General features: G+C 41.0%; 3 protein-coding genes across 5 annotated transcripts; 1 reads left to right on the top strand and 2 right to left on the bottom strand.

Moving 5' to 3' along the window:
• Positions 1-321: 321 nt before the first annotated feature.
• LOC139421321 (phosphomannomutase 1-like) lies at positions 322-13,229 on the top strand. Its single transcript, XM_071172086.1, has 8 exons — positions 322-750; positions 2,832-2,949; positions 3,767-3,843; positions 4,072-4,163; positions 7,203-7,302; positions 7,691-7,766; positions 9,980-10,095; positions 10,441-13,229. The coding sequence occupies exons 1-8, from the start codon at positions 670-672 to the stop codon at positions 10,561-10,563; spliced, it is 783 nt and encodes a 260-aa protein (XP_071028187.1). The 5' UTR covers positions 322-669; the 3' UTR covers positions 10,564-13,229.
• LOC139421323 (cold shock domain-containing protein C2-like) lies at positions 13,013-17,217 on the bottom strand. 2 transcript variants are annotated; one of them, XM_071172089.1, is made up of 4 exons: positions 17,071-17,217; positions 15,330-15,678; positions 14,994-15,116; positions 13,013-14,776 (listed from the first exon to the last, which is right to left on the bottom strand). In XM_071172089.1, the coding sequence occupies exons 2-4, from the start codon at positions 15,509-15,511 to the stop codon at positions 14,602-14,604; spliced, it is 480 nt and encodes a 159-aa protein (XP_071028190.1). In that variant the 5' UTR covers positions 15,512-15,678; positions 17,071-17,217; the 3' UTR covers positions 13,013-14,601. The 2 variants fall into 2 exon arrangements, with proteins under 2 accessions (XP_071028190.1, XP_071028191.1); XM_071172090.1 differs by having other exon boundaries at positions 15,330-15,681; positions 17,071-17,195.
• A 347-nt stretch (positions 17,218-17,564) lies between these two features.
• Positions 17,565-26,534, bottom strand: LOC139421322 (DNA-directed RNA polymerase III subunit RPC8-like). 2 transcript variants are annotated; one of them, XM_071172087.1, is made up of 7 exons: positions 26,339-26,534; positions 25,952-26,066; positions 25,663-25,759; positions 23,512-23,598; positions 21,459-21,522; positions 21,031-21,247; positions 17,565-18,517 (listed from the first exon to the last, which is right to left on the bottom strand). In XM_071172087.1, the coding sequence occupies exons 2-7, from the start codon at positions 26,060-26,062 to the stop codon at positions 18,467-18,469; spliced, it is 627 nt and encodes a 208-aa protein (XP_071028188.1). In that variant the 5' UTR covers positions 26,063-26,066; positions 26,339-26,534; the 3' UTR covers positions 17,565-18,466. The 2 variants fall into 2 exon arrangements, with proteins under 2 accessions (XP_071028188.1, XP_071028189.1); XM_071172088.1 differs by having other exon boundaries at positions 26,344-26,529.
• Positions 26,535-27,757: the final 1,223 nt, after the last annotated feature.

The raw sequence follows: 27,757 nt of genomic DNA, 5'->3' as shown, positions 1-27,757 counted from the left end.
CACTTGATGGATCTATCACCTAAACGTTATTCATCATACATGTCTCATTGACTTGGCTGGCCTGATTAATGCCCTGGCTGGCCTGACATGCAGTAAGGAATCATTCCATTGCTTGGGCTGTGAATTTATTATACGATAGCATATCTAGGCACAGTCTGAGCACTGTCCTCCCCTCTAGGTGAATGGTCGAATGACTGTTGAGATGGGTCTTAATCAGTCTTGATTTGACATGGGGGGCAATGGACTTCTATGTTTATATATCTTTGCCAACGCCCACCTCGCGTCATCAAACATAGAAGCTGCGATTGGCTGTTTGCATGTAGTTTACGAGAGTCGAGACACTGTTGCAAAATAAACCTGAGACGTGTCGAGCTGCATGTGATGATTCTCTGAATTCGATCGAAAACGGTGGCAGAACTATTCTTCAGTCTGAGGATAAACTACAGTTCAACAACTATTGGATATGGTTTGTCGTTATCTACTAGACCGCGTGGCATAAATTATTAATCCAACTAGTGGTAGGCAATACATTTTACAGTGTACTGTATTGTAGCCTATACAGTAGTCTTTGTTTTGCATAAGAGGCTAGATCAGAAAATCGTCACTCTTACATATTAGTAACATTATCATTACTTACACATTCGTAGCACTATCATTGAAAAATAAGAAATGGATGAATCAAACGGTTCTTCAAAAAGGACTATTTTGTGTTTATTTGACGTGGACGGCACTCTTACCCCACCGAGAGAGGTAGGCTAAATAACATTTTTCATTATCCCATTGTGTTTTGTTTGTCATTTTCTTTCTTCTAATGTTGCTGTCGAACTTGTCAAGGCTTTCTATTTTTAAAGAATTATACGGCGCTTTGTCAATTGCCGTGCCATCTTGATAGCGCAAAACTGTTGCAATAATGTCAATGTCTTATCTGCTGCAAGGTCTGGAATGTTCCTGCACGCTATGTAATGATTTACTATTTTCTGTCGATATACTTCCTGATAATGTAGGCAAACAGCATCATTTTCTGTCCTTCCAAGTTCTTGCTTTCATATATTATTTCATCCCGTGGTTGTAGCCTACAAATGCAGTCGTCCGTCAACTCTTTTGAATGAAACTGAAATGTCTTCGTTTGCATCTGAAGTTTGTATTTCGCTAAAAGTAGCGTGCGCCCCATGGAGCAGAGATATAATTAATTTGGAAGAACGTTATGTCCCCCGTCCGTACGAGAACACGACTGTAGGCCTACTTGCACAACACGTATGATGTCAAGTTTCATATAGCATCCTGCTGATGGTCAACCCTAGACCTCTGTTACACTGCTTATGCTTATTCAAATTACCCTATAACTGCTGTTTCCTGAAAGTTTCAAGTCCGTCCATATGAAGTATCAATTACCTTGCAGCTGTTCGCGCCAATTCTTAAAAGCACAGTGTTTTATTTATATATTGCCACACTATTAGGTTGGAATAATACTGTGAAATTGTGAAAATTATAATAATACCCTTTTAGTGTAAGAGCTGTTTGAAAAGACAGCTGTTTGAATTTCAACCTGTTTTGGTGGGATGGAGTTTTGGCATGCCTGGTGATATCACAAGGCAGGAAATTAGTTAATAGACCAATGAGAAAGAGACTTCCAGACCTTTCTGCCAATAACAGCACAATTTTTCGTTTTCCCCTCCCCACTCAGACCACTCTCAGACAGTCCTAGCTAAATTCTTGCTTGACAAATTGCTCTTTGCTCTGAAGCTATTTTTTTTGTTTCTTTTTGACAATTAAGGTACTTCATTTTTACCCAGATTTTGAGATAACAACAGCTGCATTGGAACTTTAACAGACAGATAACTGATAGTAAACAACTTAAATTGGGAACATGGGGTAAAGAGTCACATGAAGTTCCTACCCTAAAAACGTGGACTACTTTGATCAAGGATGTTGACATTCATAATGGGGGTAGCCTATTAGTTATGTCCTTAGCCTCTTTTGACCCTCAGACTTGAAATGCAAGATAATCAATTAATAATCAGTGAAACGGCTCTCTAGTGCTTTTCATAATGATTTCAGTAGTTTAACAAAAATGACTCATTCATATGTTGATAAATGGTTAACTCGGTTGCACAACGCTGCATCCAATGAATGTCTTTGCAATTGTCATGTGTGAAAATAGGCAGTTCTCCATGTCTTCAAATAATTCAATTAAACAGGAGGATAAAAATGTTGATTATCCCTCTTATCTCTGCCCATCATCACAAGATGATGTCTTTGTTGTAACAGCCTACAATATGATCGTTTTTTTGTCTATCTGTATTCTTGTCTCAGTGTCTGGACCGGTGATGTACAGAAATGTTCAATGACCGTTGTGTAGGCAGTGTCCAGTTCAGCAGGCGTTGGTCGGTCACAGAGACATATGTGTGCAGAATAAACCCACTGCCCTTATATTATGTAATGCAGTTTCCTTATGTGAGCATGAAGCGGTCCCTTCCTGATCCATCTGCCCAAGTCTCTCTGGCAAGATGGAAAGCTAGTTTAATAGGATTATTTCTGAAGAGGATGAATAAACCACTATCAAAGTTGCTCCTCCTTCAGAGACAGATGCCAATCTCACTCTGTCTATGCTACCTAACCTCACAAACAAAAGCATTCTCCTGCTTTGTGGTCAGACAACAAAAGCAGTTTTCAGGACTGTAAATGCCTGTCTTGTCACAGTTTATATTATGAGTCCCTAAAACGGTGTTTTCAATGATAGACAACACAAACAGGTACAGACTGTGTGTGTGTGTGTGTGTGTGTCCACTTGTTGTGTGTACACGTCATGCATGTGTGCTTACATCCTGCAGAAAATTGACCCTACGCTGGATGAGTTTTTCCAGTCTCTGCGCAGGAAAGTGAAGATCGGCATAGTGGGTGGATCAGACTACTCAAAGATCGCAGAGCAGCTGGGTGAGGGAGATGAAGGTGAGCGCTCCTCATACTCACTTTGGTCTCATTTCAGTGTCACATATTCACCCTCAAACCCACATTATTGCCTTTCTCTCACAGGGCTTTGCAAACCCCAAAAGGATGTTGCTTTCATGGTAATGAAATTATTTCAGGGAAATTCACCAGAGAGACAGTTTAGGGGTTTTCACGTTGGCAGCCCACTCTCATTTGACATCAGTCCATAAATAACAGACATAGACGAAAGCAGCTACATCATAACTGAAGTCTCCGCTCCGGGTCGCACATGGACCCAGGTGGAGTTACATGTTTGCTCATGTACCTGTGTTACCTTGACACACTGACCCTGTGGTGGAGTTTACACACAGCAGTGGAGACTGGCCACCAATACACTGACAACTGACAGTTATCACTCAGAGCAGCAACAAAAGTAAAGCAATGAACGATAGGGTAATTATAAGTGGGAGTGCTACTAGTGCATTCAAGGTTTTGTTTTCAGTGCATTTTTTGCATCAACAGTTCTCTATCCTGATCATCCCCAGACTGCATTATGCAAGACTGATTGAGATGCTCAGTACTTTGATACTCTAGCCATGTGAGATATGTGTACAGTGAATGGACAGGACAGAGATTAAACTGGACTGTTCCAGGTAGTGTTACATAGGTGGTAATCTGCAATGACCAATAATCCCACTGCACAAGGTACAACATGCCTGTGTTCCAGTTGGGGGAGGATTTTTTTAGGCTATGTGCTGGTAGCTTGTGTTATCTATTTACTATGAATGTTCTCACAGTAACACACTTTTACCTAATGTGCCCTCTTTTTCTCTTATAGTGATACAGAAGTTTGACTATGTGTTTGCTGAGAATGGCACGGTGCAGTACAAAGATGGGAAGCTCCTTTCCAAACAGGTGGGTGTGACTGAGGTGAGGGAAGGAGTAAAATATATTTTGGCTCACTAACAAGCTATTTAAACCTGATTCCATGTAAACAACATGCAGGGACAACCTTTTTTCTTGTAAACTGTACTCCGCTAAGAAGATTGGAAGGGAAAGTTATGATCGGGTCTTTAAGAGAACTGCACTGTGTTAATAAGAAAAGACAGTTCAAATATTTGAACTATGTCCTCTGTCCTACAGGCCATCCAGAACCAGATAGGAGAGGAACTACTGCAGGACCTCATTAACTTCTGTCTCAGCTACATGGGGCTGATCAAGCTGCCCAAGAAAAGGTGAGACTCCCTCCCTCTGACCTACTTCCAGCTCCTTTTCCTTTCAGCTCCTTTTCCATCCTAGTCATTCTGAGGCCCCATGGCCACTACAACCTGTCTATCACAGCTGCAGGCATTGGAGAAAGGAATTTATTCTTTTTTATTTTACCTTTATTTATCCAGGTTTTTCTCATTGAGATAACATCTCTTTTCCAAGAAAGACCTGGTCCAATAGCAGCAGGGTGAACAACGTTTCAGACAAAACAACCTACATACACTAACACAACATTAAACAAAACTATAAACACACATACAGTACAACAATTACATATTACATTAAAAACACAAACATCTTGACTAAAAACAGCTGGCCTACAAACAATTACACTCTTCTATGATATATATACATCGATCAAGTGTTTAAACTCCACCAACGAAACTAGATCATCACATTTTAAAATGTTCAGGAGAGAATTCCAGGACCACGGTGCTAAGTAACTAAAACTATTTCTACCATGACCTGTTCTAATTTTTGGTACTGTTAGAAGCAAATCAGAATGGGACCGTAATTTATATTTATTTACTGACCTGACTAAAAAAGAACAGAGATAAAATGGCATTTTACCCAATATGGCCTTATAAATCAGTGTATACCAGTGTTTAAGCCTACGCAAGGTCAATGACGACCAGCCAACAGCGCTGTAGAGATCCCAATGATGTGTTAGACGTTTCTGATTTGTAATGAACCTAAGGGCTGCATGATACACTGAATCAAGTGCTCTCGGGGTAGTGGCTGAGGCCTGTGTATATATATATATATATATATATATATATATATATATATATCATCACTAAAATCTAAAACCGACAGTAATGTACATCGTACCAGCTCCTTCCTGGCCTCCAAAGAAAAACAAGCCTTATGCCGGTAATAAAATCCTATTTTCAGCTTGAGCTTCCTTATCATGTTCTCTACATGCACAGTAAATCTCAGCTGATCATCAACCCACACACCCAAATATTTGTACACTTTAACTTGCTCTATAGTATGTCCAGCCAATGTAGCAATGACATGATTTGTAACATGCCTGGCATTTGAAAATACCATGCATTTTGTTTTACCCAAATTTAGAATCAGCTTTAAATCATACAGATTCTGTTGTATGATGTTACATGCTCTTTGGGCATTTTCAAAAGCTAAAGACAAACTACTACCACTTGAGTAAAGAACAGTATAATCTGCATAAAAATGAACATCTGCTGTTTCAATAAGATCCCCAATGTTGTTTATATACAAAATGAACAACAGTGGGCCAAAAATAGAACCTTGCGGAACACCTGAGCACACCTCTATGGACTCAGATTTACAACCATCCGCCATTACACATTGTGTACGATTTGATCGGTAATTTATAAACCAATCTAGAGCTTGACCAGTAATTCCACAACATTTTAAACTTTGCACTAACACAGCATGGTCCACGGTGTCAAAAGCCTTCGACAAATCAATAAAAACAGACACACAATGTAACTTCTAATCAAGAGCACAGTGGATGTCATTTAAAACATTCAATGTTGCTGAAACAGTGCTGTGGCCAGACCTAAAACCTGATTGCATTCCATTTAAGATGTTGTTTTCTTGGAAGTAGGTCTTTAGCTGCCAACTAACTAAGGACTCCAGTACATTTGACAGTACAGACCATTTTGATTTGGGTCGATAGTTGTCAAGTAGCGAGGGATCGCCACCTTTCAGGAGAGGCAGTACCAAAGCAGATTTCCATAACTTGGGGATTTCCTTAACATCAAGCGTAAGTGTAACGGATTATGTAAAAAAAAACTTGAATGTCAAACCGCTTCCAGTTTCTTTTCGTAATAACACGTGGAGATTTCTTAGGAATTTTACCATCTCTCACACAGGGAATAGCACCGTGATCACTTATGTCATTTGCAAAAATACCAGAAGCATTAAAACGATGAGGAGTAATGGTTAAGATCAAATCAATCAAAGAGGATTTCAGAGGATATTTTATATTCAACCTAGTTACACTGTTGACAATCTGAGTGAGATTGTAGGTACTGCACAGAATTTTAAGTTGATCAGAACTAGATGTTAGCCAGTCCTGATTCAGATCACCCATCAGGACAAACTCTGTGATAACAATTTGAAAATACAATCCAAAGAGCCAACAGTAGCAGATGGAGGTCTATAACAGCAAGATACAACAATATTTAAAGATGAGCCAAGGTTCAAAGACAAATATTCAAATTGCTTAGGTTTAGTAACCGAAGTCAGAACGACCACCGAGAACTTGTCTTTTACATTTACAGCAACACCACCACCCTTAGATTTACGATCTGTACGAAAAACAATGTAACCATTTATGCCAATATTTTTGTCTGTAATAGATTTTTTTAAGCCAAGTTTCAGAAAGCATAAATACATCCGGGTCGGCAGTTTTTATCCATATATTCACAAAATCAAGCTTCGGCAGAAGACATCTTACATTTATATGCAAAAACTTCAGGCCACTCTGACTACTTAATTCGACAGGGGTAAGAATGTCAGGACCTGGATTAGACTGGACATTTCCAGACAAAAGAAGCAGCAAGATAATGGCAAGTCTAGATCGAGGGTTACAACATTTGGAGTTACAGACAACACTTGGACGAGAATCCATAGTCACCAGAGTCTTTAACGCCACATATTTCAGGAGATGTATGAAGTCCAGAGACATGGTTAAGTACCAAGAGAACAGTCCTGACATGTAAGCGCAAGAGTCAGATTTCTCCCATATTGTTCGGGAGAAATGTGCATAGTTCTCATGTACATTTCCGGAGCAAGCGTGGGGTTTCTCATTAACTTCTAATGATGGCTCTGTCAGCATTCCTAAGGGAGAGACTAAGACAGAAGGATTGATCTGTATCTGGGTGGAAATACTTATTTCCTTAAGTCCAATTCTGACTTTTAACGCTAGAATCTCTAGAATTTTTGTATGATGGTTGGCAACAAAGCCAGACTAAATTCTCTTCTTACAGATTAATGCCTTATTCTGCCCTCAGGGGCACCTTTATCGAATTCCGCAACGGAATGCTGAACATCTCCCCCATTGGCCGGAGCTGCACACTTGAGGAGCGAATCGAATTCTCTGAAATTGACAAGGTATTACACAGTATAAGTGCCTAAATAATGATCCAAACAGCAGTCATTATCTTCTAAGGAAAACACCTAAACATCTCAACTTTTTAAAATGAATAGTAAACAAACAAAGCTCGTGTTATTGATTGAGTCATGCTTTCAACCTCTTATAACCTCAAATCACTGCACAGTGCAAGCAGGCATGATTTCTTCTTATACTGTTATGTTGGCTCCTATTAAAAGAGGAAGAGAGTAAACAAGTCAAAACAATGCTGAGCTTTCAAGATGGCTGAACAGACATTGATGTTTCACAGCCACACATTATGGAGGGTCTAGTGGTCTGATGGGTGATGTGGAGAGGCTTAACCCTTAGTGGCCTGAAGCCTGACCCCTTTCCTTAACCTCTTCACAGAGAGAGAAAATCCGGGAGAAGTTTGTTGCGGCCCTGCAGGAGGAGTTTGCTGGGAAGGGTCTAAGATTTACTAGAGGTAAGCCAACTGGCACAGGATGTGAGCTGGGAATTAATATCAGTGTAACTATTAGCACCTCTAGTCTTGTATTTCAGTATTATTTTGTATGTCATCTGTGCATGATGTGATATCTACACTTGAATACTAATTTATCTCTCAGATAGAACCCTGTTATGATTTGAATATACTTTCTCCTTTGCTGTATTTTCCTTGCTGTTGCTTCCTATCTGCCAGTTCACAAAGACGATCTGCCATGCGTAGTCAATCTCCTGGACACATTGTGCCCAACTTCATTAAACATTACTCTCCCCTGCTCCACTCTGAGGTTCAGAGATGTTTTCCTCTGGTTAGTCAGACTAGGTGTTTGCTGACTGTAACGAGGTGTGGGGCTTACTTAATGGCCTGTGAAACTGTACACAATTCAGGCAGCTGCACAAACAGCTGCAGATACGGCTGTTGTCTTCATAAGGCACTCTGTTAAAGCCTTGGGCCAGTAGCAGCAGTCGTTACAAACACACACATTCATCCTTACTTCATCCTAACGGCCTTACTTCACCCTAACTGAGTGACTGCCCTGGGAATCCCTCTGATTGCTGATATTAACTGGGAATCCTGCTGGTTGCTGATGTGGAAGCTGATGCTAATAGCACTGGCAGCAGAGCAAGTTGGAGGGCTGTTTGTACTGCAGCCGCAGAGCCTGATAAAACGAGCCAATGAGAAGGCTAGTGGATAAGATTTATGTGTTTTGCTCATTGCAGTCTGTATCTGCACGTCTACCCTGCCTTGGTTTGTTCACATTTCACATATGCAATGCTGTTTATGCCTATGCAGCACTGTCTGTTCTTATGCCATAGATGTTTGCCCGTGTCACTCAGCTCAAAAGGCGACATTGCAGCGTCACTTCAGATACAGGCACCTTTGTCCTGGCTATGTTTTCTTTCACCTTTATGGTGCATGGCCAGGGGCGGGGAAGAACTGTGTGGGGGATGGGCTGAGGATGTGGGCGTTTGTGGCTAATACACCCTCTGATTGGCTGAAACCTCCCTAGCTGTTGCACTTGTGAGCTTTCCCTTAGGGTCAAGCAGCAGTTGCTACATCCATTTCTGGACTGATAAATTAATGATATGTAACCATTGATTCTTGAAGGATATAACTTATAAATGCCATATGATCTTAGTTCAACTGTCGTACCCAATCAGAAAACAAAATATAAGCTAGTTTTACTCCCAAAGTATGTAAACAAAGTAAATGTAAACAAACACTGTATAGCCTGAAAACATGGTTAAAGTTATACTTTTGATAACATGGATGGTCAGTCCTTGCATTCATAGCTCTGCCTTTGAATTTGAGAGTGCTTACATTTCTCCAGTCCCATCGCCACACCTTTTACTGAAACAGTGGTGAGGAGGGCGCTTTGTTATTGCTTCAACTGCTGATTGCCGCTTTAAACACTGGGGGGTAATGAAGTAGAATCTGAAGGCAGGGGGGATGGGCAAGAAGCAGAATTGTAACTTTGCTGAGGGCTTTTCGTGCACATTCACGGCTCGTTGACCTGAATATGTAACAGAATGTAAAGACTAACTGCTCTGGTTGTAGAATGAAAAGGAAAGAGCGATTTAAAAGAAAGGAGTCAGCCACAGGCTGTGTTTGTGGAACTGAGTCCACCTCATGGGGCAGCCTGATGGCTGTCACATACTGTTAGGGACCTCATGGAGGTCAGCCAAGTAGTGAATAATCACCAATAATAAGACTGTCCTCCCTGGACACAGACTGTATGTCAAAGCCATCATCACACAGTCGATGCACAGGGCATAAATAAAGTCTGTTCTGCTGAACTGAGCACAATGATTGGGGCTTTTAATAACCTTCATGCTTTTCGAGGGGAGAAAGTGTTGGGCTCCAAGTCTGTTGCAGAGAAATGTGCAGCATTAACCGGTTGAAGTTGCAGTCTTAAAAATATCTTAAAGCTGCTGTTCCTGTAATGGGGGAAATATCACACCTATTTTACATGCATTGGGCATCCTCGCTAATCAGTGCATTGACCAACCAAAACCAATATCCCTGACATGGCATGAGAGAGCTGGTTGTAGTGCGTTAATAATCATCACTAAAACATGACAGGGTTTATTTTATGGGGGGGACTAATATTCTGTTCAGTAACATGATGTTAAATTGTAATGTATCAATTGAATTTGACTGAATTATTCCCCCTTTTGTGCCTCCCTATTCAGGCGGTCTCATCAGTTTTGACGTGTTCCCTGAAGGCTGGGACAAGAGGCTCTGTCTGGACGTGCTGGAGGGGGAGGGCCTGGACGCTATCTACTTCTTTGGCAACGAGACGTCGTCTGTAAGTGAAGGGGAGGACCTTGTGGAAGTGTCAGTGGTGGGGAATGCTCTGAGGCTAAAGATAGCAATGAGAGTAGGATTGTGCTGTGGCTTGAATGTTAAAGGTTAAAGTTCAGATATCATTGTTGTTGTCAATCTAAGTGGAGTTGACCCCTGCCTGAAACAATGTTGCATGAGCTTTGTGATGGTTGTGTTTATTTAACTTATTTTACGGAGACATAGAGAGAGATAAAGAGTGAGTGAGGAAACAAGGAAAGAGGTCGACAAGAGGGAAAAGGGCAGTCGGTGCAAACCTATTTGTGAACAAGCAGATTCTAAAGCCGTATCTACATTCCTCTCTGTTCAGGGGGGAAATGACTATGAGATCTTCAACGACCCGCGGACCATTGGTTTCACAGTATACTCACCAGAGGACACAGCCAGGCACTGTCGAGAGATTTTCTTCAAAGCTCCCGCCAATGAGTCGTGATAAATCATGCAGCAGGCACTCTCGCAGTCAGCTTCCCCTGGGCTCCCCCTGCTGTTCAGGGCAGGTACTAAGAGCACCTGAAGGAGAAGAGGTGGAGATGGGAGGTAAACCACTACAGATTTGTTAAGTAATCAATGCATTGTTGTTGTATAATATTATTCTAACTAGCACTGGACATATAAAGGGATCATCAGTAATTCACATTGGCTGGACTCCCATGGAAAGTACTGTGAGATGTGGACAGATCTGCTTTTTTAAAGGGATGGTAGCTCAAACAATGTGAGGAAGTTTACTAATGTTTTCAGTTTTTTATCATGACTAAGTGTTTCTCTAAGGTTTTAATGTAATATCTGACTGTTTAACATCTATCAACCCAATGGTTTCTGTAGCGTGTCCCTGTATTTGTATGTAACATCAAATGAACCATAATGTCTTATAGGCCCTCCTGTAAGACAATCCTCTTTTGTGGATATCATGTGAAGAATTCTATACATTTTGAGTATATAATGTAAATACCCACTTGTGTTTTGCACTAATATTGATACAGTTATCTGACTAACTGGGTTTTGGATCATTTGTTTTCTTTGTAAATGTAGGAAGTGACTAGTGTTGTCTTTGAACAAAATGGAGCAAAACAGAAGAGAGAGTTTTTTTTTGCTCTGTGCCAGTCCACTTTCAGATTAATCGCCTATAGAAAATCTGCACCCCCTTGAATTTGTTTCACATTTTGTTGCGTTACAAAGTGGGATTGAAATAGATTTAATTGTAATTGTTTGTCAAGATTTTTACAAATGTAAAAACAAATTTTAACTCAAATATAATTGTTCCTTAAGTATTCCCTACCTTTGTTTAGCAAGCCTAAATTAGTTCAGAAGTCAAATGTGGCTTAACAAATCACATAATAATTTATATGGACTCACTCTGTGTGAAATAATGGGGGTTGATATTATATTTTTTTATGACCACCTCTTGCTCTGTCCTCCCAGGCTCCCAGGCTTTTCCGAAAGCTTCAGAAATAAAGGGCAGTGATTGGTAGATAGATAACAATAACATATCAGACATTGAATATATCTTTAAGCACGGTAAAGTTAATAATTAAGTTGTGGATGATGCATTAAACCACCCAGACACATCAAAGATGCAGTCGTTCTTCTGAACTGAGCTGCAGGACAGGAAGGAAACTGCTTAGGGATGAGGCCATTGGGGATTTTAAAACAACTACAGAGTTCAGTGGCTTAGATGGGAGAAAACTGAGGATGGATCAACAACATTGTAGTGACTCCACAATAATGACCTAAATGACAGAGTGATAAAAAATAATAAAAACACACAGAATTAAAATGTTCCAAAACATGCAACAAGGCACGAAAGTAATACTGCAAAAAAAAAACACAGCAAAGGAATGTATTTTTTGGCCTAAATGCAAAGCCTTATGTTTGGGGCAAATTCAACACAACGCATCACCGAGTAGTTGCCTTCATGGTATGGGTATGCTTGACATCGGCAAAGACGGGAGCTTTTCAGGATGAAAACCAATGGGATGGAGCTAAGCACAGGCAAAATTCTATAGGAAAATCTGCTTCAGTCTGCTTTACATCAGACTCTTGGAGAGGAATTCATCTTTCAGCAGGACAATAACCTACAACACAAAGCTGAAAATACACTGGAGTAGCTTACCAAGGAGACAATGAATGTTCTGGAGTGGCCAAGTTACAGTTTTGACTTAAATCTGCTTGGAAATCTATGGCAAGACTTGAAAATTGCTATCTAGCCATGATCTCCAACACCTTGACAGAGCTTGAATAATGGGAAAATATTGCATAATACAGGTGTGCAAAGCTCTTATGAAACTTACCCAAGATGACTCAAAGCTGTAATCGCTGTCAAATGTGTTTCTAACGTATGAACTCAGGGGGGGTGAATACTTCTCTAATCAAGGTATATAAAAACAAATGTTCACATTTTTTCTTCCACTTTAACAGAGTATATTGTGTAGATTGTTGACAAAAAAATATATAATATTATAATGAAATCAATTTTAATTCCACTTTGTTACACAAACATGTGAAGAAATCCAAGGGGGGTGTAGATGTTCTACACAAAATGGTTATTCAGCTATCCTCATAGGAGAACCTGTTTCGGTTCCAGGTTGAACCCTTTTTTATTCCAGCTAGAACTCTTTTGGGTTCGATGTAGAACCCTCTTTGGAAAGGGTTCAACCTGGAACCAAAAAGGGTTATTCAATGGGGACAGCCGAAAAACCCTTAGTACCTTTTTTTCTATCTAGATCCTAAGTGTTTAGGTACTGTAGGGAGAAGTCTTACCTCATCTATGCAATTACATATAAATTATTCCTACTACTTCAGTCTGCACCACTATAAGAAATGGATCTCACAGATGGCTTATACAGCCTTTACATTACCTACCCAGTATTCACAGGTACACATCCTTTAGTTGTATCAAATCAAATTTTATTAAAAGGTTAATGCCGTCTGCTACAAATATAATAATCTCGATGTCTTCACCCTTCCTGAATGACAAAGGTCCAGTGGATTCACTTGTACAGTTTGATCGACATACACAAATTGTGAAATCATCATGTGATTGTTGAGTACTGTATTAATTTGAACTATGTTCATTGTAATAAATTATTTTATATCATTGTGCCAAGTGTGACTTGTTATTTTTTTGTACAACAGATGGAAATTATAACTAAGGCATAGGCATGGCATTCTAATGTGTGCCTACACCCTTATCTCCGAAGATAAATACTAAAAAAAGATAAGCCATCATAATTGTGAATCATAAAATGTTATTAGTGCTCTTTCAAGGCTCACATAGAAATAAATGAGGGTAAACTATAGCCACAGTGGCTTATGTAACAGAAAATGCTCTGAACTGTGACCAATGGAAAACCTAGCATTTTAACTAAAACTAAAATATGAAATAAAACAACCCAAAACATTAAGAATGAAGGATATAAATATGCATAGAAATTTCCTAAATATGGAGAAATGCTAAACATAATAGGCAGACATGAAACAAATATGAATAATGGTTCAGTAACAATCAAATGATCATATCAAAACTTAAACAAAAACATTAAAATGTATTTCAATTCCATTGACAGTGTGTTACAGTGTCTCTCAGACAATAGAAAAGTTTCAAATAGTTTCAAAAACCTTACAGTAATTTTCTCATACCATCATGGTGAGTTACAATTTGCAAACAGAACTACATATTGCCACATGATAAAGCCTAATAGGAGTTGTAGTCGGTTCGGCAGTATTTCAGAATGGAAGTTCAAGTTTTTAAGTGCATTTGTTTGACTACAATACCCAAAACTTAAATCCAGTAACCTCAAAACTAACGGATACAAAAAAATCCAAATAAATATATATAAATACAAAGATGGTTGTGTACCTCGAGAAAATATTAATAGTGGCTTTTCCATTCACAGTAAAATATAAATCATTCTTCCAAGCTTGTTTTTGTCTCCCATGACATCATCTCTCCCTCCCTTCTCGATTGCTCTCTCAATCAGACGTTTTTTGTCTCCCATGACATCCATCTCTCCCTCCCTTCTCGATTGCTCTCTCAATCAGACGTTTCCAATTCTGTACCTCTAAACCTTCGTCAGTTATTTTCTCTCCAACCTCATTTTGATTTCATACCAATAGTAATGCTTCTCCTCAAAATGGTGTCGGATTTCTCATTCTATTTCCTCCACCACTCTGCTCTGTCCCCTCACCCATTTTCAGTACCTTCAGGTTGAACATATTCTCCTCCCTTACTTGCTTTTATGACTTATCAATCCAGTCTGTACCAACCACATCCTAGTTCACAGATGGCCAACTTGTGTCCTGGGGAGCCAGTCAGTGTATCTAGAGTTTTGTTTCAGCCCAGCTCTAGCACACCTGATTTAGACAGACTCTCCAGCACCAGTTGGCCGTCCCTGCCTGCCCTAGCCAGACCCCTCAACCTCCCACCCTAGCCCTCCCTGTAGCCAAGTGTAGATAAACAGGCCAGCGCTGAAGCCTAGCTCTCGTCTAGCTGGCTGATGATCTGGCCAGACCAGGTCTCATGCTTCGTCCCTGGGTTCAGATGAACAATCTTCACCTCCACGGCCTGGATCTTCAGGTTTTTGGGTGGGATCCGGGAGACTTTGTATGTGACCTCATCTCCTTCTACTGGGACATACTCGCCCTCGATACTGAAATAGATTGAATTAATGATTTAGATGTTCATTTACTGCTCAATATGAATATGCAGTCAGTTCTTGCTCTGAACCTTGACACATTTTATCTGACACTGAACACTGATGTTACATTGCTGCTCTGAGATAGAAAGCTGTGCAAAACAGGGCATTCTGTTCATTTTAGCAATTTGCCAAGCTAAAGAAGGCTGTTGTAGTGATGAAGGCCACTCACTCCGAGATGTGAACAAAGATGTCATCTCCGCCATTGGAGGGATGGATGAAGCCATGACCTTGTGACCTGCAGAAGCTCTTGCACACGCCCTTAAACGCTGGCCCTGAGGTGGCCCGCACCGTGCTGATGAGAGACAGAGGAGAGAGCATCATGTCCGCTCTCAACAAAACATTACATCAACACACCATATCCCTTCTGCTACTGCTTGTGGAAATAAGTTATTCTCTAAGTTAAGGAATGTATATATAAACGTCATAAATAAGGATAATAAACATGCACTATCAAACCAATTATAATACAGAAACGCATTCATGAGCAGCATATCTAGATGCTTACGCTGAATAGGTGCGGTTGCGTTTGGTGGGCAGTGGGCTGGGCAGTGACCGGGGCAGGGGTGGTACTCCTCTTTCCCACACACGGCTGCCCTCCCTCAAAAAGGGGAAGGAGAGGGAAACGGGTGCAGCCCGGGGGGAGCGCAGAGGGGCCTCTGAGGGGGACGTCAGGCTGGGGTCTGCCATGGATGAGTCACAGGCCAGGTCGTTCTTCTTACCACTCTACTGGTTCTTCACCACCTGGCCTTATGCTGACACTCCAGTTATGTGTTTTTCTGCTCACTGTCGCTGCTTTAATATATCTTGCTATTGAGTACACAGGTCAGTTTGTTTCAGCAAGTTTCTTAAGGGGCCTGCTGTGAAGAAAGAAAGAGAAGAAAACAAACAAAAGTAAAAGGCAAAAGTGGAACCAGAAGGAACAACTGAAACAAAGACAGAGTTAATTAAGTTCATCCCTACCGCAGAGAACATTATGTATCATTCATAACAGCTTCATATTAAGATGGATGTTTGGATTTACATTACTGGACACTTATGAAGCCATTTAGTCGAACACCCTGGTTAAGAGTATCAGCCTAGTGGCAATGTTTTACCAAAAAATGACACTGGCTGCCTTTCAATTCATTACAGACTATTTTTACTTTCAAATCCCATACATTTAAACTGCAAACCATTCCCAAGTCTGCCCACAAACAATAACAGGCTCAACTTAGATATATGACTGTTCTTTACATTATGTATCAAGTCCTTCAAGCTCAAGAAAAGCACAGCTTTAGGAATAGCTGCAACAAAAGCAGTTAAATAAATGGTTAAATTAAATAAATAAATAAATAAAGCAGCCATTGTGTGCCAAGACATGGTGGAGCATATTGATGGCATGTGCACACAATAAGATAGGACACAGCACACACTCCACACTCTAAGGCCAAGATGGCTTTGCATGGTTTAAGATTGTTACATGCTTTCGCTCTGCCTGCATCATCAAGGTTACAGTAAATCAGAGTTCTCTTGACAGCTCGCACGCTTTCGACAGAGCTGCTGGCAAAACGCTAGCCGTGTGTTTCTGACGTCAGCATGCAATACTGGAAAGCGTTGGATAATGACGACAAACCAAAACATTAGGGCTGCTGCATTGTAACACCAAAATGGTCAAATTAGAAAAGTAGATGATCCTTTCACGCGAATGAAAAATGACTGTTTAAAGAACGAGAGGAATCCGTTTTTATAAAGTAAAAATGAAAAAAGAGAAACAGTGAAGTCTATCTCTCTAGATTCTTTCTCTGGTCTACATCAGAATTAAATATCTGAAATAGTCAGTTGACTCGGCTCAACGTGTCTAAATATCGCAAGAAAAATCCCTCTACGTGAGACATTGATAACATTGTATGATTCGTCATGTTGCGGAGGCGTGCATTTCGGGCTAAGTGAATGACCAGTTTGCATTGCCAAATTATTCTGTAATAAACACGCATATCATCCGACGTTTTCCTCATTTCCAGAACATTCGAAAAGTCCGAGCGCACAAACAGAGACGGTATAGGGATGAGTAGCCTCGTCAAAGGTATTCTATACCCAACAGTTGTCATTATCATACATTTCCTTTAGCCTATACTTTGGTCAAAAAGGCGGTCACACGTTAATGAATAGGCGACACAGATTTCCTACAATCCAAACAATAGCAGGCATACCCATACTTGAATATTCGTACAATTATAAAAAATAAAAAAAAACATGGGCCTACTTACTGCATTGCTAGAGTCCGTTTTGTCGGTAGAGGACGGGTGTGTGCCTTGTCAGTTACTATTATATAACATCAATTAAATAAATAACTCCAGTAAATACGCGTAGTCGCGGAATACCCTGATCTGCAGTGTTGTTGAGGCTGCGCAGCTGCGGCTGGCTGAGATCACACCGTAGTTGAGAGAATGGGCGTGATGCTTGTTTGCCGGAAAATTTGTAGGCATAACAAGACTGCTATGCTCATACGTGTCAAATCAGTTATTACATTAAACATTTAGGTATTCGTATTGTAAACCATACTGATGTATTCCTTCATGTAATGGTTTAAGTAAAAAATAGCCAAAATCAAAATCAGAATATGATACATTCATTTGGCCTGGAAGACACTGGCTTCTATGGTTTATCAAAAATGTTGTAAGGCGCTTTAGAGGACCAACTCCACACCCACTAAAATAAACAAAATACAGTGAGGTGTAGTGCTTGTGGGTTCATGACAGCATTTCCTAAGGACTGTACTTTTTTAATTATATTTTTGGGATACATGTCCTATACACAATTATAAACTGGGTGGTTCGAGCCAGAACATATACCACAGGTATGACAAAACATGTATTTGTATTGCTCTAATTACTGTTGGTAACCAGTTTATAACAGCAATAAGAAACCTCAGGGGTTTGTGATATATGGCCAATATACCACGGCTAAGGGCTGTGTCCAGGCACTCTGCGATGCGTTGTGCCTAAAAACAGCCCTTAGCCGTGGTATACTAGCCATATACCATCACGTCCTTGGGCCTTATTGCTTAAATAACCCAACTCTAAATTATGCAAACAAAAATGATCACTGAGGAAACATTATATTGGTTACAAAGACAACACACAACTGTATATTTAGGCACACTCACTCCATTATTTGTTCAACTGAACACTCAGACTTACATTGTGACACTAAATAGGCCAATTGGGGACCTTTAATCAGTCTTTCTTACAGTCATGTGCACCGGGTGTAACTGCTGGTACATTAACAGTTATGGTGGTAGTATTTACAATATACAGGGGGAAGTGGATCTACAGCTTTGCAAGTGAGACAGTTCTCCAAGTCCCCGGCCTGTGTGCTCTATTAGAAATCCTTGCTACTAGTCCCTTGTCCTTGGGTCTGCCATAATGAAGGCAGATAGGGCAGTTCCTGTTATGGGAATCCTGGCTCCTCTACTTGAGCCCACAGTTCTGTGTCTATTAGCCTTGAGGACACTTAACAGAGGCATGTTTCTCCAGTGTTAAAGTCACAACCTGGGAGGAGTGACTGAGAAGAGTCCAAAAAGAAGGTGTATGTCCAGCAGCTGGGATGAATACTTGACAGCAGTCTCCCCTGTTTTCTCTACTGTAATGGTCTCTCCTTTCGCTAGCTGTTCCACCAGGACAGGAGGCCCAAGCCTGGCTCGCTAATGGTACCCTGATACACAAGAAAGGGAGGGAAGGGGTGGAATTAATCAAGGCCATTATTAGAAGAAAAAAAACTGACATATAGTATTGAAAAAGACCTTAAAATAGTAATTTGTAATAAGGATGTATGATGTTGGCCTCCCGGGGGCGCAGTGGTTAAGGGCGCTGTACTGCAGCGCCAGCTGTGCCATCAGAGTCCCTGGGTTCGCGCCCAGGCTCTGTCGTAACCGGCCGCGACCGGGAGGTCCGTGGGGCGATGCACAATTGGCCTAGCGTCGTCCGGGTTAGGGAGGGCTTGGTCGGTAGGGATGTCCTTGTCTCATCGCGCACCAGCGACTCCTGTGGCGGGCCGGGCCCAGTGCGTGCTAACCAAGGTTGCCAGGTGCACGGTGTAGCCTCCGACACATTGGTGTCGGCTGGCTTCCAGGTTGGATGCGCGCTGTGTTAAGAAGCAGTGCGGCTGGTTGGGTTGTGTATCGGAGGACGCATGACTTTCAACCTTCGTCTCTCCCGAGCCCGTACGGGAGTTGTAGCGATGAGACAAGATAGTAGCTACTAAACAATTGGATACCACGAAATTGGGGAGAAAAAGGGGGTAAAAATTCACTAAAAAAAGAATAATAATTTTAAAAAAAAGGATGTGTGATGTAAACCAAAAGTACACCTATGTGACGGACATCACTGTGCTGCTAACAGTTGCCTTCTCAAACAAGTGGTCCTTTGCTTCACACGCACAAGTGCTTGACAAAGTACTAACCAGTTGCACTACCCAAAAGGTACCAATTCGGCAGCACCATCACCATAGACTTAGATAGACAGCTCCAGTGCCCCAAAGCTTGTTTTAGCATGGGCAGCGTCATTGAGGACTGTCAAAATGTTGAAGTAGTCAACTGGGTGGGACTTCCATCCAGGTCATCAGGAGAATTCACGTTTTGAGTGAGCTTACCGGTACCATTTAACTCAGTCACATATACTGTACAGTGGGGCAAAGAAGTATTTAGTCAGCCACCAATTGTGCAAGTTCTCCCACTTAAAAAGATGAGAGGCCTGTAATTTTCATCATAGGTACACTTCAACTATGACAGACAAAATGAGAAGAAAAAAAATCCAGAAAATCACATTGTAGGATTTTTTTATGAATTTATTTGCTAATTATGGTTGAAAATAAGTATTTGGTCACCTACAAACAAGCAAGATTTCTGGCTCTCACAGACCTGTAACTTCTTCTTTAAGAGGCTCCTCAGTCCTCCACTCATTACCTGTTTTAATGACACCTGTTTGACAACCTCAAACAGTCACACTCCAAACTCCACTATGGCCAAGACCAAAGAGCTGTCAAAGGACACCAGAAACAAAATTGTAGGCCTGCACCAGGCTGGGAAGACTGAATCTGCAGTAGGTAAGCAGCTTGGTTTGAAGAAATCAACTGTGGGAGCAATTATTAGGAAATGGAAGACATACAAGACCACTGATAATCTCCCTCGATCTGAGGCTCCACGCAAGATCTCACCCCGTGGGGTCAAAATGATCACAAGAACGGTGAGCAAAAATCCCAGAACCACACGGGGGGACCTAGTGAATGACCTGCAGAGAGCTGGGACCAAAGTAACAAAGCCTACCATCAGTAACACACTACGCCGCCAGGGACTCAAATCCTGCAGTGCCAGACGTGTCCCCCTGCTTAAGCCAGTACATGTCCAGGCCCGTCTGAAGTTTGCTAGAGAGCATTTGGATGATCCAGAAGAAGATTGGGAGAATGTCATATGGTCAGATGAAACCAAAATATAACTTTTTGGTCAACTCAACTCGTCGTGTTTGGAGGACAAAGAATGCTGAGTCGCATCCAAAGAACACCATACCTACTGTGGAGCATGGGGGTGGAAACATCATGCTTTGGGGCTATTTTTCTGCAAAGGGACCAGGACGACTGATCCGTGTAAAGGAATGAATGGGGCCATGTATCGTGAGATTTTGAGTGAAAACCTCCTTCCATCAGCAAGGGCCTTGAAGATGAAACGTGGCTGGGTCTTTCAGCATGACTATGATCCCAAACACACCGCCCGGGCAATGAAGGAGTGGCTTCGTAAGAAGCATTTCAAGGTCCTGGAGTGGCCTAGCCAGTCTCCAGATCTCAACCCCATTGAAAATCTTTGGAGGGAGTTGAAAGTCCGTGTTGCCCAGCAACAGCCCCAAAACATCACTGCTCTAGAGGAGATCTGCATGGAGGAATGGGCCAAAATACCAGCAACAGTGTGTGAAAACCTTGTGAAGACTTAGAGGTCAAATGTTTTCTGTGTTATATACCCTTTGTTGGCAATGACAAAGTATTGAGATAAACTTTTGTTATTGACCAAATACTTATTTTCCACCATAATTTGCAAATAAATTCATAAAGAATCCTACAATGTGTGATTTTCTGGATTTTTTTTTCTCATTTTGTCTGTCATAGTTGGATACTGAAATTATTAAATTCACAACAATAGTAAAAATAAGTCTGTGTTATATCAGTGAGCGCCTTCTTACTAGCAGTGTGTAAGGGGCCTCTTTCTTCTGGCCACCCTCCTCTGCTCCTGGAGCTGCAGGGGTGTTGGTTGCTGCGGCAGAAGGGCCTGTGGGCGACGTGTCCAAGAAGACTTCATCTGTGATCCGGAAGCGGATGTCCTCACCTTGGTCCATGTAGAGGTCATGGGCCCCTTCGTCCGTCTCATACTCCCACACCCACACCTGCTCCGCTTCGTCGCTGAGGCAGCAGTCAAGGAGTGCTTGCTGGATTGCTTTATTTTCAGCAGCTTTTACAGGTAAACTAAAATGTCTATCAGATAGCTTCAACATGAGTTGAATTAACATTTACATTATTGTATTCCAGAGCCATCAACTCAGCTTTAAGCAACAAATTGTCAAATGTGCACATTGGTAAGAAATACACAAAAACACATCACTGGGCAGGATACAATTTTGCAGGCTGCTGTAGGGACTCTGGGGGAATGACGATGTCATCAAAGAATCCTAGGCTGACTGTGAAACAAAATATGGCATTGTGAACAAATCTATACAGACAGACTGCCACATCAATGTTATACTTCATACTGAGACATTCTCCCTGTTGATCCACTTTATGCATTGAGAGACAGGGTCAGTAGAAATCACACTGCAGTGTGTACAGACTCCTCTGGGGCTGTGACGGCGGTGTATAAAAAGCATCTGACCCAAATTAGTGTATCAGCAAATCACAGCATGTTCAAGTGTTCTTATTTTGACACGATGAGGTCTATTAGTCAAGAATAGACATAGGTACAGTTGAAGTCAGAAGTTAACAAACACTTAGGTTGGAGTCATTAAAACTTGTTTTTCAACCACTCCACAAATGTATTTAGAACAAACTATAGTTCTGGAAAGTGGGTTAGGAAATCTACTTTGCGCATGACAAGAATCTTTCCAACAATTGTTTACAGACAGATTATTTCACTGTATCACAAGTCCAGTGGGACAGAAATGTACATACACTAAGTTGACTGTGCCATTAAACAGCTTGGAAAATTCCAGAAAATTATGTCATGGCTTTAGAAGCTTCTGATTGACTCAAATTATGTAAATTAGCCTTATTGGAGGTGTACCTGTGGATGTATTTCAAGGTCTACCTTCAAACTCAGTGCCTCTTCGCTTGACATCATGGGAAAATCAAAAGAAATCAGCCAAAACCTCAGAAAAAGAATTGTAGACTTTCACAAGTCTGGTTCAGCCTTCGGAGCAAATTTCAAACACCTGAAGGTACCACATTCATCTGTTCAAACAATAGTACGCAAGTATAAACCTCTTGGGACCATGCAGCTGTCATACCGCTCAGGAAGGAGACGCGTTCTGTCTCCTAGAGATGAACGTACTTTGGTGCAAAAAGTGCAAATCAATCCCAGAACAACAGCAAAGGACCTTGAGAAAATGCTGGAGGAAACAGGTACAAAAGATTCTATAGCCACAGTAAAACGAGTCCTATATCGACATAACCTAAAAGGCCACTAAGCAAGGAAGAAGACACTGCTCCAAAACCACCATATAAATGCCAGGCTATGGTTTGCAACTGCACATGGGGACAAAGACTGTACCTTTTGGAGAAATGTCCTCTGGTCTGATGAAACAAAAATAGAACTGTTTGGCCATAATGACCATTGTTATGTTTGGAGGGAAAAGGGGGAGACTTGCAAGCCGAAGAACAACATCCCAACCGTGAAGCACGGGGGTAGCAGCATTGTGTTGTGGGGGTGCTTGCTGCAGGAGGGACTGGTGCACTTCACAAAATAGATGGCTTCATGAGGATGGAAAATTATGTGGATATATTGAAGCAATATCTCAAGACATCAGCCAGGAAGTTAAAGCTTGGTCGCAAATGGGTCTTCCAAACGGACAATAACCCCAAGCATTCTTCCAAAGTTGTGGCAAAATGGCTTAAGGACAACAATGTCAAGGTATTGGAGTGGCCATCACAAAGCCCTTACCTCAATCCCATAGAACATTAGTGGGCAGAACTGAAAAAGTGTGTGCGAGCAAGGAGGCCTATAAACCTGACTCAGTTACACCAGCTCTGTCAGGAGGAATGGGACAACATTCTTATTGTGAGAAGCTTGTGGAAGGCTACACGAAACGTTTGACCCAAGTTAAACAATTTAAAGGCAATGCTACAAAATACTAATTGAGTGTACGTAAACTTCTGACCCACTGGGAATGTGATGAAAGAAATAAAAGCTGAAATAAAATCACACTACTATTATTCTGACATTTCACATTCTTATAATAAAGTGGTGATCCTAATTGATCTTAGACAGGGAATTTTCACTAGGATTAAATGTCAGGAATTGTGAAAAACAGTTTAAATGTATTTTGATAAGGTGTATGTAAACTTCCGACTTCAACTGTATATGCGATATGGACATATAGGCTACTAGGACTTAACATTCAGGTGGGTGGGGAGAAAACTGGAAGGTGGGGGGAAAGATGAGGTGTTTCTCTCACCATGTACTCCTTCTTGACTGCAGTATTTGATCTTTCCAACAAGAATCTCATCCAAGAAAGGGTGGAACACAACATACCTGAAGTGGACTAACAGAGTAGGGAAAAGATAAGGTCACATCAAAATGGACAGTCAGTCCTAAGAGAAAGTCCCTGCCCAGAAACATCTCCTAGGCCGTGACCTCCAGGCACTTGTGTAGATCTGATAGTAATATGGTGCAATGTGGTGAAAGTTCCACCTAACCTATCAGAGGGCAAGGTGGAGCTACTTCTATAACATATGGAATGCCTTTTGGGTCTTTACGTGTCAGAAAAGATACGCGTCAATTAAGCTTTTAATTTGACGTGTCAAATAACAAAATTATATTCTAGAATGTTGTGTGAACTAAATGTGCATGCGCAAGCTCGAGCGCCACCACTATAGTCAGTAGCACGGTCAAAGCTGGGGAATAAAAGTCTGCAAACAATCACACACATCGGCCACAATGCGTTTACAATACCGCTTTGGTAATAAGCCATTATTTGTTAGACTGAATTGGAAAACGTCCGTGTGAGCATTTGGAATAAGATCAGGATCAAACGAGCAGGATCAAGAATGTTAGCTAGGAAGTCCAACATTCTCCCAGACTTCAACCATTCCAGAGGCAGGGGAGAAAGGATGGTGAACCTGCTGCTTCTGACACCTAGCTAGTAACTGATTATGTTGCTAGATCGAATCCCCGAGCCGACAAGGTAAAAATCTGTCATTCTGCCCCTGAACAAGGCAGTTAACCCACTGTTCCTAGGCAGTCATTGTAAATAAGAATTTTCTTAACTGACTTACCTAGTTAAATAAAAAAGGTAAAATAAAAAAGTAATGCAAATAAAATAAAAACGGCACTGGTCCAATGAATGTGATTATTTTCGAAAGGCTCCACATGGAATTATTACGTAGTCTGTCCTAACCTGTATTTGTTCTACCTTAGATAAGACAACGTAATAATCCATGCGGAGCGTTTGAAAATAAACACGTTTATTGGACCAGTGCCGTTTTGATTTAATTTGAATTATTTTGCTGCGTTTTGATCACGATTATTGCATGAATATTGATTTGCAGGTAACAAGTGAATACATTTGTGGGATCAATCCTAAAACAATGTATTCACTTGTTACCTGCAAATCAATATTCATATGAAACATGTAGGCCTATCAGCAACATTAAGCAGGTTTCCATCCAACCATTTCATGTAGATGAAATCCACATTAAAAAAAATAAACTCACAGCAGGCCTGATAGAAACAGCACATTTGAGGGCAAAATGTCAACACAAAATACACTAGACAAGGGTGGATAATTATTTTGCCTGTGAAAGATTATGCAATAATCATGGTCAAAACGCTGCAACTATTGATATATTAACCATCTTGTCAAGGTTAACTTCGAGTCACGCAATGATATGTTATGTTGCCATGCCATGGCCACCATGCCATGGAAAAGCATGTAGTTAATAGGCAGATTAAATAAATGGAGGTTAAAGGCCCAGTGCAGTCAAAACTGCAATTTCCCTGTGTTTTATATATATTTACATACTATAAGGTTGGAATAATACTGAAATTGAAAATAATGATAATGCCCTGTTATTGTAAGCGCTGTTTGAAAAGACAACCTGAAATTTCAGCCTGTTTTGGTGGGATGGATTTTTGGCCTGCCTGGTGAAATGATTTGATATTACGATACAAATGGCTGTACTGGCCCTTTAAGTACACTGTAAGCTTGCAAATGTCCAATAAATATTGAGGGTATTATTTGATTGCTAGTGACATGATCCGTGTTTAGCTTTATCCACATCTCATCATATAACCTACTCTGTCAACTTTATAAGTGAACTGTTGTCTAGAGAGCATGCGCCAAAACCAGATTGAGCACGTTTGCTATTAATTGTAACAGTTTGTAACAAAACCATCGGTCGAGTTGAAAATTAAAAAAAAATAATATTTGGTACAAAGAAATGTAAGCACAAAAGGGCTTTTAATGTGCACCGTCATCGCACAGCTTTTTATCTGCAACAAGTCCGTTTGATGGAAACCCACCTCTGCTGGGAAAATGTGCATAATATTTTTATGCTGATTTTTAAATATTCACATGAAAATCTGTCGCAAATTGTAATTTCCTTACCTTTGGTGTGGGAAGCTCCATCACCTGGGAAAATGTAGGAATCCTCCAGTTTTGTGATGTCATACAAACAGATACAGAGGCCAACCTGGTAAACCACCTGTCGAGATGCAGTTAAAGAACAGCCAAACATAAATAAAGCAGATAAGTTAACAAGACTACAATGTCACAATTGTGTTAGGCTAAACAAAGCAAACAATAAAAAATTCACTCAGCTGACAATATACAGAACCCCTGTCCACTGATGAATAGGGGAGTAGGTTACAGTGTCTTTGGTACTGCATCCTCTCACCTTATTGGCCAATTTCTTGTTGAGTTCTTCGGCTATGGCTTCATTGAACTGCCTCTGGAAATTCCATGGGGGGATTCTGACAGTGTCAACCATCTCCACTGCCACGAACATGATTCTGGTCCGAGGAAAAACAAGAAACAATATACAGTAGCTATGAAATCACAGAACAATTACCTTTCAGACAGGGTGGTATGACAGTAAGTCTGCAATATGTTAACGTACTATCGCACAGGTACATTTACCAGCTACTTTATCATATTCAATTCCATTGTTACAGTGTAATGAAACAATGTAGCTAGTAACGTATAACAATTTCACCAAGAAACATGTTATCTCCCTAGTTAGCTAACACAGCATCACTGTCCTGAAACTGTTAACGTTACCTACTTTACCTTTGAATCCTTTAAACTACTCAAATTATAAAAATTCTGACAATGTATCTTCAACTGCAAGGACCAACATCGTATTAGTTTGAATAAATACTGGTATCATAGATAAACTGACACCAAAATCCCCATCTTCGTGTCGCTAGCTTCATTAAATCTTCTCTTTTTTTTTTTTACACGTGTTATTGATTTACTACATTACCGTTTACGGCAGGTCGCAATCTTAAAGACACAGAACGCTTCTTTTTTTTGCTGACATTTTATTTGATTATTTTGTTCGTCAAAGTTCTTGGCTTCCTCCTCTGGTCTCCTTTCCTTATCTGGTCTACTGATCTGAGAACTCATACATTTGTTCTCACCTGCCCAGTTCTTCAACATAGTGTAGAAAAGGACACAGAAAGGAGGCCACTTATTAATTCTATTGAGATACACATTATTTGTCCTTATGCTCAGTCATGCAGTTTCCTCTGTATGTATGTATGTATGTATGTATGTAACACATGAATAGTGAGTTTCCCTTGAGGATTTACCCTGGTTGTTTACCCAAAAGACCCAGACTTGTCTGTTTTACATAACACTGACTGTGAACTTCAGCACCTTCTCACAAATCAACCATCTTGAATGACACAGAGGTTGTTGATTCTGCTCACCCCATCTTTAGTGTCACACTCCTGAAGGAATCACAATTACACTGGAGCTTACATTAAACATAAAACACTGGCAACCAACTGGTGTGGGGGTAGAGGTCTTCATGGGTTCGATTGAACCCGAAATTTGGCTCTAGGTCTGGTTGTCATCGGGCCCATTCAGGTTAAATTGTTCTCGGGTCCATTCAGGTGCGGGTCACCCTTTAAAAAAATGTGTTTGGGCATTCCGAGTGGTGCAGCGGTCTAAGGCACTGCACGGGCACAATTGGCCCAGCATCGTCCGGGTTCGGAGAGGGTTTGGCCGGCCGGGATTTCCTTGTCCCTTCGCACTCTAGCGACTCCTTGTGGCAGGTCAGGTGCCTGCAAGTTGACTACAATCGCCAGCTGAACTGTGTTCCGTCCGACACATTGGTGCGGCTGGCTTCCGAGTTAAGCGAGCAGTGTGTCAAGAGGGAGAGGGGTTTGGCAAGGTCGTGTTTTGGAGGACGCACGGCTCTCGACCTTCGCCTCTCCCAAGTCCATAATGTAGTTGCAGTGATGGAACAAGATTGGATTTCGCAAAATTGGGGAGAAAAGGGGGAAATTGGCCTTGGGTCCTAAAAGTTGGACCCAGACCCGTGAAGATCTCTAGTGTGGGGTTAAGTCTCATTTGAAAAGCACCATAATTGCATATTTCCACTCAAGACTTACCTCAGTTTTTTACCAAAAAGGCTCAGACTTGTGTTTCCAATTCCACAGCCCTGCTCGAAAAAAAACAACACTAGAGTCTACAT

The sequence above is a fragment of the Oncorhynchus clarkii genome, chromosome 12 (genome assembly GCF_045791955.1).
Source record: "Oncorhynchus clarkii lewisi isolate Uvic-CL-2024 chromosome 12, UVic_Ocla_1.0, whole genome shotgun sequence".
Classification (NCBI taxonomy): Eukaryota; Metazoa; Chordata; class Actinopteri; order Salmoniformes; family Salmonidae; genus Oncorhynchus; species Oncorhynchus clarkii.
Note: the sequence above shows the minus strand (reverse complement) of the source record. Positions and strands in the feature narration are given on the sequence as shown.

What these genes read in the sequence shown, in the direction of transcription:
- LOC139421321 (XM_071172086.1), top strand. Translation starts at nt 670, where the DNA reads ATGGATGAATCAAACGGTTCTTCAAAAAGGACTATTTTGTGTTTATTT. An exon ending in GGAAGCTCCTTTCCAAACAG is followed by an intron (nt 3,844 to 4,071) that starts GTGGGTGTGACT and finishes TCTGTCCTACAG; the next exon opens with GCCATCCAGAACCAGATAGG. An exon ending in AATTCTCTGAAATTGACAAG is followed by an intron (nt 7,303 to 7,690) that starts GTATTACACAGT and finishes ACCTCTTCACAG; the next exon opens with AGAGAGAAAATCCGGGAGAA.
- LOC139421323 (XM_071172089.1), bottom strand. Translation starts at nt 15,511, where the DNA reads ATGGCAGACCCCAGCCTGACGTCCCCCTCAGAGGCCCCTCTGCGCTCC. An exon ending in CGCAACCGCACCTATTCAGC is followed by an intron (nt 15,117 to 15,329) that starts GTAAGCATCTAG and finishes GTCTCTCATCAG; the next exon opens with CACGGTGCGGGCCACCTCAG. An exon ending in ATCTTTGTTCACATCTCGGA is followed by an intron (nt 14,777 to 14,993) that starts GTGAGTGGCCTT and finishes AATCTATTTCAG; the next exon opens with TATCGAGGGCGAGTATGTCC.
- LOC139421322 (XM_071172087.1), bottom strand. Translation starts at nt 26,062, where the DNA reads ATGTTCGTGGCAGTGGAGATGGTTGACACTGTCAGAATCCCCCCATGG. An exon ending in CAGTCAAGAAGGAGTACATG is followed by an intron (nt 21,523 to 23,511) that starts GTGAGAGAAACA and finishes TTTGTTTCACAG; the next exon opens with TCAGCCTAGGATTCTTTGAT. An exon ending in CTACAGCAGCCTGCAAAATT is followed by an intron (nt 21,248 to 21,458) that starts GTATCCTGCCCA and finishes CTGCTGCCTCAG; the next exon opens with CGACGAAGCGGAGCAGGTGT.